This window comes from Phalaenopsis equestris, unplaced genomic scaffold, assembly GCF_001263595.1.
Source record: "Phalaenopsis equestris unplaced genomic scaffold, ASM126359v1 Scaffold000376, whole genome shotgun sequence".
Lineage (NCBI taxonomy): Eukaryota > Viridiplantae > Streptophyta > Magnoliopsida > Asparagales > Orchidaceae > Phalaenopsis > Phalaenopsis equestris.
This window is the reverse complement of record NW_018164818.1, coordinates 125,683-136,848: the sequence shown is the minus strand read 5'-3', so window position 1 is coordinate 136,848 and position 11,166 is coordinate 125,683. Positions and strand designations below refer to the sequence as shown.

The 11,166-nt window shown below is 37.4% G+C and overlaps 1 protein-coding gene across 1 annotated transcript; it reads left to right on the top strand.

The window, feature by feature from the left end:
• The first annotated feature begins 689 nt into the window (after positions 1–689).
• On the top strand, positions 690–3,318 carry LOC110026531 (probable mediator of RNA polymerase II transcription subunit 26c). Its single transcript, XM_020727500.1, has 9 exons — positions 690–1,376; positions 1,453–1,521; positions 1,606–1,688; positions 1,762–1,835; positions 1,934–1,989; positions 2,066–2,105; positions 2,205–2,320; positions 2,535–2,625; positions 2,936–3,318. The coding sequence occupies exons 1-9, from the start codon at positions 1,002–1,004 to the stop codon at positions 3,037–3,039; spliced, it is 1,008 nt and encodes a 335-aa protein (XP_020583159.1). The 5' UTR covers positions 690–1,001; the 3' UTR covers positions 3,040–3,318.
• Positions 3,319–11,166: the final 7,848 nt, after the last annotated feature.

Sequence of the window (11,166 nt, the reverse complement as noted above, 5' to 3'; positions counted from 1 at the left end):
TATATATATATATATATTTGATAAGTAGTATTTCGAGGCAAAACGAGCCAAACACGAATGAACAAATCTTTGTTTGTGTTCAACTCGTTAACTGAATGAACAAGTCGAACACGAGCTTCTTAACGAGTCGAACACGAGCTGTTCACGAACAACGAACCGATTTGACATCCAGGGTCCGTCCCTAGTAGCTTGTGCGTTTCAGGATAAGCTGTTTATCCTGAAATGCGACCCGCGGGCAAAACACACAAATCAAACAGTACGGTGGCGTTTTCACTTATAAGCTACCCAAACGAGCCTAAAATAGAACTTAATTAACTAGGAGCAATCATATATTTAACTTTAAAAAATGTATTAATATTTTATAATAAAAATTTGATATGGACAAGTATTATAAATAAAAAATACACCTTTCATGGTGATATGAATATAGAGATTAAAGTTTAGATATAGATGTGTAAATACATAAGAGTTTAATGACAATAGGTAAATTTGCAATAATAAATTATGATAAACGCCTCTTAGCCCACGTTTTGTGAGTGAAAACGCGCAACGAAGAAAAGTCAGCCAAAGGTTCGCCTTAAACTATAAATAAAATAAAAAGCGAGGGCCAAAAAGAAAAAAACGCACCCGAGAAACCGCAAAATAGGAAAGCATTAAAAATAAACAAATATTAAAATTATAAACAGAACCCCCGCTGTATCCCACCATTCCTTTGCCCTTCACCTCAATCGATTTCGAAGCTGAAGATATTAAGAACATAAAATACCAAAAATACCTAGAAAATGCAACCATGCTCTCCAGTTTGATTTGATCGGGATTTTTGCCCTTCGTTGCAGATAAATTTCTCTAGGTTTTCCCTCTCCGGCGAGCGCCAGGTTGTGGATAGCGGTAATCGATTTTGTTTTTGGGGGATTTGGTTGATGTTGTGATGAAATCGACAGAGGTGTATTGGAGGATTGTTTGGATCTAAGGTTGTGGAAGGGCGGTAGGAGGAGGAGACGATGGATCCAGAGGAACTTAGGTCGGTGTTGAGAAGCACAGGCGTGGATCTATGGACGCTAATCGAGACGGCGATCGCCGTCGCAGCTGCGGAGCACGGGAGGGAGCTGAGGGCTCGTAGAGATGGGATCGTGGAGAGGCTTTACTCTATGGCGGATGGCCGTTGCTTGAGCTGTGATGGGAAGATGGTGGGCTCCCGATCCAAGCGGAGCAGTAGCCCTGGCGAGGAGCGTAAGGCGTCGAAGGGGAAAGAAGAAGAGGTAGGAGAGCAGGAGGATGTGGAGGAGGAGGAGGAGGAAGAGAGGGATTATCGTGCTATTGATGATGAACAGAGTAAGATTCTCGCTATCAAGGATTTTCTCGATGATCAAGATCAGGTATGTTAAACATAACTCTTATTTTAATTTGGTCATATCTGTGTGCTGTTGTTGATCGAGGAATTTCGTCAAACAGTCTGAAGATTCTCTGGTTAGCCTGCTGCAAAATCTCGCCGACATGGATATCACCTTCAAATCTCTCAAGGTATATGTTGTATAAGTCTAGAAAATCAGTTAATTTACTTTACTACTCGTCTGTTTTCTGATTCCTGTCTCTATTTCGAATCAGGAAACCGATATCGGCAGGCATGTGAATGGTTTGCGAAAGCATCCGTCATCAGAAGTAAAAAGACTTGTGAAGCAGCTCGTCAGGTGAGAGCATTCAATCAACCTCCATTCTTTTTCCGAAATCGAAATTCTCATCTTTGCCTGTAATCCATTGCAGAAAGTGGAAGGAAACCGTGGACGAGTGGGTGAAATTGAATTCTGCTAACGATAACTCGTCTCCTGCAATCATCAGTGCGTTGTCGAACTCATTCAAATCAATGCAAGATTTTCTTTTTCTTCACAATTGGTTTTGTAAAAAATGAAAATTTTCATATGAATCGATTGCGCAGCTGATGGAGACTCCCCCCAACAAATGCCAGCCAAGAACAACCAGAACGGACATCAGGTCTCTCCTCCTCCTCCTACTAGTTAGTTAATTATATTCTAATTTTCATTTATTGACAACAATTTGTCCAATTCAGACTCCGGATTTGACTTGTTCGCCCAATCCGCACGCTCAAAGTAAGTGCCGGCAAACTGGGTCAATACTTATATATATATATATATATATATATATGAAAGTGATTCTTTCAGCTGAAGTAACGGTTAAATGTTATGCAGATGGGAGCTGGCAGCACGATAGAAATAACTTGGAATCAGTAGAACACAAGGCAAGACCAGCTCTGCGCAGAGAAGCTCCACCGAAGCCAACCAACTCAACCCCCTCTGCAATAGCTGTAAAGATTCTATTTTTCTATTTAATAGCATAAATTAGATTAATGACTCTCCATTTGAATTGGTTCATGCTCATTGATCGGTCTGGCAGGAGTATAGAATCAGTCTAAATTGTTGGTTGATCAAAAGTTTCTAACTAGTAATATTTAGTGTAATTAGAGGAATAATCAAATTGTGTTTTTTAACAAAAAAGTGTTTTTGGTATCTGATTGACAGAAAATGAAGGAGAAGGATGGCTTGCTAGACCCGGATAGGTTGGCTTCAGCAAGGAAGAGGCTTCACGACAATTACCAGGAAGCTCAAAATGGTAATTTTTTTTTTCGGGCAATTTGATTCAGACCTCCCGAAACTTGCTATTTACAAATCAATCACCCTCTTTCATCTATTTTTCAAATTTCAAATTTTTTCAAATTCTCACTCAAATATCAAAATGGTAAAACCCCCCAACCACTATTTTTCATTTTTATCAAATTCTCAATATTTGGCTTAGTGTTAAATATCAAATTTTCAAGAGGTCTATAATGTAAATATCCCTTATTATTAGTATTGAAGTAATGCATCGCGTCTAAAAATGTCTTAACTTTGGTTCTGTTCTACTGTTTTGTTTGGTTTAAAAGCGAGAAAACAGAGGACGATTCAGGTTATGGATATTCACGAAATCCCCAAACCCAAAAATGCCTTCTTTGCGCGGAACAAGGGTGTGTTTCAGGCCAAGCATTGATGAACTGGGCTAAAAGCCGGAGTAGGGTCACCGGCCGGCCGGTCTACATACCAGAGGATCTTCATTTTTATTTTTCTCTGATCCAAAAATGGATTTTGAGACTGTATTTTTTCTTTCTTAGATTTTTTTTTCCGGATTTTATCTTATATAGTAATTATCTTTTGTTGCTAGGGGATATTATCTAGCTGTGAATATCTGATTTGTGTGTTAGGCTTTATATGTTGCAATTGTTTAATATTTGGCATATTGGTTGGAAAGAAAGTGAAGGATTATAAAGTATTAATATCCAGTGCTTTTCTTACTGAAAAAAAGGGTTTTGGAGGGTTTTAGCAACCTCTTTTTCAGTCACAATTTTTAATATATTTTTTTCTAAAATAAACTTTTTTGTAAATATTTTAATCAAGTTGAGTAAAAAATATGATTCAATTGAACATGGTTTTCTATTGATTTATTTCCTACCGCCAGAAATCATTAAAAAGCTAGCTATCGCCAAAGAAGCTTTAGTGCTCATGATTTTTTGGAGGGCTGCTAATTTGAATTGAATATTGAATGTGTCTTGAAAGTTGGGTTTTTACTTTTTTTTTTTTCCTTTTGCATGAACTGAACACTCTTTAAATTGGTGAGGTGATGAATGAGTTAAATTTGATTTGAAATTAATTTCTTGAGTAGTATTTGAGCAAGGCCCCTAAGTCACTTTTTAAAATTAAATAGGTTTGGCCCTAGCAGCCTTAGATTGGTCAACCTAGTTTCTATTATGCAAAGACTAATTGGGCTAATAAGCTAGATGAACCCATAGGGTCAAAGTAACACTCAAAGTCAACCATGGAGGGTCCAGTTTTACCTTGTTGGGTCAACTGGAAATTAAGGTCTAGAACAGCCCTTGGATTGCTCACTCAAGGCTAAGGAGAGCAAATAAGTTATAGTCAATATATTTGTCTGCATAAATATATTTGTATGACTTCTAAATTTTGATTGATGGTTATGTATATTAAAGTATTTTTATATATGAATCTTTATATATAAACACATGTTTAATTAATAATTTTTTGATTGTGTGCTAGAAGATTCAAATGATATAGTAATAATTTGACATCTTAGTGTGAGATGAAGATCCATCACATACACTGTTAAAAGAGAAGAGAAGACAATTTTTTTTGTGGAAAACTCTTGAAAAGGGAAAAAATTATGGGGCATTGAAATAATCCACTATGTAATTGTAAGGATATTGGCCCATTCTTCTCTTAGATTATGGAAGATTGAGTTACAAAGTTGATCATTGTAAATATACAATAATAATTTATCGATAATAGTCGTAATCTGGATGAAATTTTTGGCGATAACTACGATAGCAACTTGCAAGGGTCTTAGCTGATTATTGTGGAGGCAGTAACTCGCTGTGAATGTTGTAGAAAGTGATAGAGTAGCAACTTGTCGTAGAGGTCATTGTTGAAAGTTGTGGTAGAAGTTCACTATGTAAGCCATAGTGGCCACAGAGACCAGGGTTGAGAGCTGCCTGAGCTGTGAGACACGGAGATCGTATTTGGTCACATAAGGCATTTGTTGACCACAGAGGTTAGAGTTGGGAGTTACATGAGCTGTGAGTCACATAGATTGTAGTTGGTCATATAGACCATAGTGATGAGTTGCAATAACACTCATAAACCATGAATGTTGGAATTAGGAGTTGCATGAGCTGTGAGTCATGAAAGGTTTTGTAAGTTACGCAGGCCGTAGTGATGAGCTGCAATAATGTTTGAGGCCACAAACATCGAAATTGGGAGCTCCGTGAACTGTGAGCCGTGTAGGTAGTAGTTGGTCATATTTGTGGTGAAGAGCTGTAAAAAATGTCATTAGGTCACAGAGGCTGGAGTTTGGAACTATTTAAGCTGTGAGCTACGAAGGTAATAGCCTGTAGCAGGGAGCTATAGTAGCGTATGCTGACCACTAAGATTGTATTAAGGGGTTGCAGTTGCAATGAATCTCATAAGTCGAAAGTCGTAGTGAGAAGTATTGAGGAAAGAAATTCAAGAGTTTGGACAAGTTCACCATGCTCTGGGTAAGATAGTTGTAAGCAGCTATTGTAGGGAGTTATTCCGTCCTCAGGGACTGTCATTACAATGTTTTTGAAGTGTGTCGTTACAACGTCTTCGGGATGCAACGTTACACCACATTTGGAGCGCATCGTTACAACTTATTTGGCATTCGTCGTTACACTGTCTTTGGCGTGCGTCAACATCAAAGAGCAGTGGACGACTGACGGTGATTGATGGTGATCGACAAGCAGTAGTTGATGGTGATCAACAACTGCGTGAGCAGAAAATGTTCGTCGAGTTTTCGGTTCAAAATTGTACTAGAATTTGACTTCTAGTCATGCTCTAGCTTCAAGTCTCCTTCCTCTACTCTCAGCCTCGGTCCCCTTTTATGAAGAGGGGCAGGACTCTATTTATAAACTCTTAAATTGGACTCTATAGAAATAAGAAAGGAATTCAAACAACTCTATCAAATAGCCTAGGGAGATTCTTTGATTAGATGACACTTTGTAAACATTTAAGTGTTTTATGGATGTCAGAATTGAATGATATTTGGCCCGTTTGATTCATCTCATCAAGAAGCATCAAAAAGTGGTTTAGTTATTTGATTCAGGCTTGAATTAACTCAGATCAATTGAGTGTCATCAGGTTCCTCTTGTTGAGTCGGCCAGTTTAAGTATAAGTTTTTTGAAAGTGGAGTTCTGGATGATTTTTAATTTGAGTTTGAATGTTTCTTGTTAAAAAGATATTTTGAGTTTTATGTTAATCACCCCGAGATTCATCTCAAATGACAGTTTGTTGATGATGAATCAATTGAGATAGAAAATTGATCTATTTTTATTCGAATTAAAGTTAATATATCTTGTATGGCTCTGTCGGCACTATTTTTGGTGTGAGGTTTGCCTAAGTATGCACAAATCTGGAGAAGACAATTGGCCTATGATTATTCATCATATGATTGGTCGATCTAGAAAGGATCAAATGAAGAGAATGAACAACCCCACAGATACCACACTACCGTGTTAGCACCTGCTTCCCGACAGCTTCCATCATGAAGATCAGCAGTCACTCAGGATAAGTTCCTCAATATAGACACATTGACCCGAATATGATGCTTTTCGGATTATAGTGATCCAAAATCTGCCCGATGAAATAATTTTATCCGAGAACAATGTGTCCTCATAATTGATCTCTTCAGACTAGGCAACCAAAGATAACTAAATTCGACTGAAGGACACTTGGTAGATCAAATGACTCATGGCAGACCGAATGAATTTTAAGTAATTAAATTGGGCAGTTATGAATGTAAAGCGGTGTCTAAGATGAATATGGAAATAAATCGGGGCCAACTGAGATTACAGGGTCAAAACAAATGTTATTCAGTTACAAATACATGAATTTAATGGCTCATTAGTAATGGCAACGTCCCCTTCTCTTAAATCAGAACAATTATGTAGTTCATGAGATCCCACCTATGATTTATATATAGGGGAATCATTTTCAAGAAAAGGACTCTGGATTGAATTTAGACAAAAAATAGAGATCATCTGAATACCCCTTTCATCTTTCATCCAACAAATGCTCTATTCCTTGGGTGTGATTCATCACAAATTTTTGGATCCAACATTCTAAAAGGTGCAGTGAGCATGAAATCATGCCAACAAGACGAGGAGCGGGTCAAGGTGAAGGAACACTTCAAGGAGAAACATCCAATGTGGAGTCCGTTCAAGAATTCATTCAACAAAAATCCAAGGGTTCCATGATCAGTTGGTAGGTTAAAATGCAGAGCTGGCTACAGTGGTGCTTAAGGGAAGGGCACAACCTCCCTTGCAACGTGATCCAAGAACTCTTGAGCTCCAAGCTCAACAAGGGGCCCAAGCTGTTGAGCAAGAAGAAGAGTCCCAGCACCAGGACGGTGCCAGATCCATGCTAAAGGGAGGACCACAAACATGAGTGATAGAATTTTATTACAAGATCAAGAATGCATTTTCCCGACATTTTATGGAAGCAGAGTCACCGAAGAAGTTTAAGGTTCCCTCTTTGGAAACATATAAGGGTTGGAATGACCTTACTGATGATATTGCGTCCTTCGAGTCGACAATCTGCCTTTTGAGGATCTCTAATGCATTAAAATGTTGATTGTTTTACACCACCTTGAGAGATTCCGCTCTCAAGTGGTTCGATCAACTTCTAGTAGGAATTATCAATTTCTTCAAATATTTCAGGAAGTTATTCTTTGCACAGTTCGCTAGCACCCAAAAATCATGAAATGACTCAGATTCTTTGTGGTATGTGAAATAGGGACCGAACGAGATCCTGTGGGCATACATTAAAAGGTTCCAGAAGAAGATGCTCGAGGTAAAAAACTTAGACCTGGTTATTGCTAAGGTAGCCCAGACAAGTAGCATATGAACCAGTCGATTTCCAAAGGTGAGAAATCAGATCAACTATCGGGCAAGAATAGCTCGTAGGATATTGGATGGAGAGAGAAGGATGGCCAACGTCCAAAAATGCTAGAAATGATGATCATCATAAAGGGATAAAGAAGATTAACGAGAAGGACGTAGACACAACCGATTGATTGACCAGTCTACAACAAACCTAAGGACATCCAAATATACACCGTTGCAGGTTTCAATGATGGAACTTATAGATGTTATACATGATAAGGTGTTTTTTCAAAAGGTGAATCCATTGAAAACTAGGGCTTCTCTCTAAAATTTGTTGCAGGAGTTAGGCCATGCTAGGAATCTCAAGGAGTTTGTAGACGGGGAGAACCACACTATGTAGAAGGGCAAAGCTCCAGCGAATAATGAATCGAGCCAGCCAAGCCCAGCCAACACTATTCACATAACAGGGATTTCACTAGTGATACTAGGAGGGAATTCATATACCAGAGGCAACCAAGAAAGGAGTCAATTAGGGAGCTATTGTGCTGTGGCGACCGTTCTGAAGAGGAAGCATCATTCTCTAATCATTTTTGCCTATATAGTTCTTCCCATAGTCGAGAATCCGTACAATGATGTCATTGTTGTTACAACACTTTTCAGGAACTACCTGGTTGGGAGTATCTTAGTTGATACTGATACTACTTTCATTGTCAAATTCATTATCAATATCAATGTCATTAGCACTTAAAATAGTACACAACATTTAATATCCTTCAATAACATGAGACAATTATAATTTTGATTTCAAAGTTTTTTTGGAAATTTTTAGTCGAGTTTATCATGCTTAAAGTAATCATAAATAAAAAATTTAGCAAATAGAATAGTAATTTTAATAACCGGCACTTTTAAAAATAAATTATTTGATACTACTTACTAATTTGTGACAACATGTTCTGTAAAAATGTTTTGGGAAGGTTCCAATATTATGTAATAAACAATATGGTATTCTTTCTGAGTTGGAACAATCTCCACATAAATCATTATAACTTTTTTTGAAGTTTATGCTAAAACCACCGTAGTCACCTTACCATCATCGACGGGAATTACAGCAGATCCATCACGGATTGAGTAACGACATATTAGATTCAATGCACATGAGTCCTATTTCAAGTTTTGTAGTATGAATTCTTTCAACTCCGTACATGTTGTATGTAGTGGGACACAAATACGCCTACTTTGACCTCCTAAATACTCGAACACAAGCTTCTTAGATACAATTAATTTACCATCATACCACAACATCAATTGGGCAAATACTTTACTCATTTTTGAACAAAATTATGAAGCTATTAAATTATAAAATATTATGACCGCAATTTTGTGCAGCCTCAGTTTCAAATCAAAGATTTGAATTTGATTAAAATACAGCACAAGTTCAAAAGGAAACAACCACTGCGTGAAGCAAAATAAATGGAGTAACACAATCACGTCCAAAAAAAGCATGAATGTATATATATTCACGTCAAAATTTACACACATAACACACAATTCTATTGTATTTTCATATCTAACAACTAAAGCATCATATCTTGAAACATAACACTCAAATCTTTTCATATGTAACAGCTAATGCTTCATTTTTTCATATCGTAGACAGAGGAAGGAATTGTTGGCATATAAAGCTGTTTCGGGCGAAGGAGAGACCGAGGCTTGAGGGATGGCGAAGAAGGAAAAGGAATGGTTGAAGGAGTTTTGGAAGGTGAAGTGGGAGGGGAATGAGAAGGGATTGAAATTCAGGCTTTTGGATACCACTAAGGTTATGTTGATGAGCGCAGATGGGTATCTCAATAGGTATGGCCATTTGGTGAATGAGACGACGGATATGAGGATTGATTTCTTGCTTCAAATTTTTGATGTGTGAGATGTATGAAATTTTTTAGATTGTTAGTTGATTTTTTAACTTTTTTTTTAATTTGATTTTTAGGGTGATTAAAATATGTATTTGTTGAGAAAATTAGGGCGAAGAAAAAGTAAGAACTACACAAATCCAGAAGAACACAGAGATTTAACGAGGTTCGGCAAATATGCCTACATCCTCGGGAGCAGAGCGGCGACCTCCTTTTCAATATTCAGAAAAGAATACAGAATACAAAATTCAACTCTCTCCAAAAGACCTAGGATTACAAACAGATCTATTTATAATCCTAGAGTAAGCCCTACAGTACAATATGTAATTCCCAAATTACCCCTGTATCGTATAGCGGGGCGTTGACCCAACACCCCCAACCCACATAACGTAACTCTCGATTTGGACAGATTCTTCCGTTTCGCTTCGCTCTGCTTCGTTTCGTTCTAGCGTCTGTCCCTATATAGTATATGAGCCATGCCATAACAAATCTCCACCTTGGCGAATATACAGCTTCTTAGGAGAATTCTTAGGAGAAAAGCTACCTGTACCTGGGAGTTACACCTGCACCAATGTGGGTTAGGCCATCATGCTTCTGCTGCACCCTCGCTGATCTCAACCCACTAAATTCCAAGAGACACACCTCTTCAATTCCAAGAGACTCCAAATTCTGGTAGCTAAGAGACTCCAGATCCTGGTATTGTGAGTCATACCTAACAATTCTCCACCTTGGCGAATATCCAGCCCCTTAGGAGAAAATACATCATGAAGTTTCTTACACCGTAGTGGGTTGGGCAACCATGCCAACTAGCAACTGCTAACATTCAACAAAAGAACTTGTTGAAAATACCTGGCTTGGTTAACCTACTTGCTGCATTTTCATCATATGATCTGACAGAGTTAACTCCACCTACAACTGCACTCCCCAACAGTTTATAGATAATACCATCAGGTTTCATAGCTCGTAATGTCTTCAAAATTCCTTGTGCCAACAAATCTGCCAACAAATCAATCCTTCACATTTGTTTGTCACAATCCGATGTTCCTTGTTCTGTCAAACTTCGAATATTGTTAAAGGTATTGATTCTTTGGTAAACTAAAACACGTTGCATTTGTAGAATTTTGATTTATTAGTGATGTTTAGTTTGAAAATGGGCTATACAAAACTAATGCAAGTTGTTAAAAGGTTTTGCAAGTCTTGATGTTGGGACTGTTTAATTTATGTTCTTCATAACTTGAATAAAAACATGAAGAAGGAAATCAATGATGAGAAGCCTATAAGAGTGTGAAAACGTAAATCAAATACAAAAAAAAAAAAAATCAAATATTAACTTTACAACATATTAAATAACTAGAATATATCAAATACACTACATTTCATTCATATTACTTTATTTTACACTTTAATTATTTTCAGCAAAAGAAATTTCCCCTTAGTTAAGTATAAGCAGTAAGCAGTCAAAATTTAAAAAAAAGGCATAAACTAAGTCAATCATGACGAAGAGACACACAATACATAGTTGTTTAAGACCACATTAAATTCAATATACAGCGCAAATGCATGTCCTCATACAATCATAACAGAAATCCTCTGAAGATGACCAAAAGGCAGAACTTCATGACCAAAACACTCGAGTAAACTATCTTTTGGCAGCCATGAAGCCAACCAAACATGTCACTTATAAAACAGAATATCTATCAACCTAATATAAACCTAAGAAAAACATACCAATGTATGTGAGATCCCGATGTCTGCTGCGAGTTGGAGGAGATCCGTAGAAGAAAACCAAAAAAAAAAAAA

Excerpts from the sequence above, each read along its gene's own strand:
- LOC110026531 (XM_020727500.1), top strand. The coding sequence starts at position 1,002 with ATGGATCCAGAGGAACTTAGGTCGGTGTTGAGAAGCACAGGCGTGGAT. Across the intron at positions 1,377-1,452 it reads TTCTCGATGATCAAGATCAG|TCTGAAGATTCTCTGGTTAG; the intron begins GTATGTTAAACA and ends TTCGTCAAACAG. Across the intron at positions 1,522-1,605 it reads TCACCTTCAAATCTCTCAAG|GAAACCGATATCGGCAGGCA; the intron begins GTATATGTTGTA and ends ATTTCGAATCAG.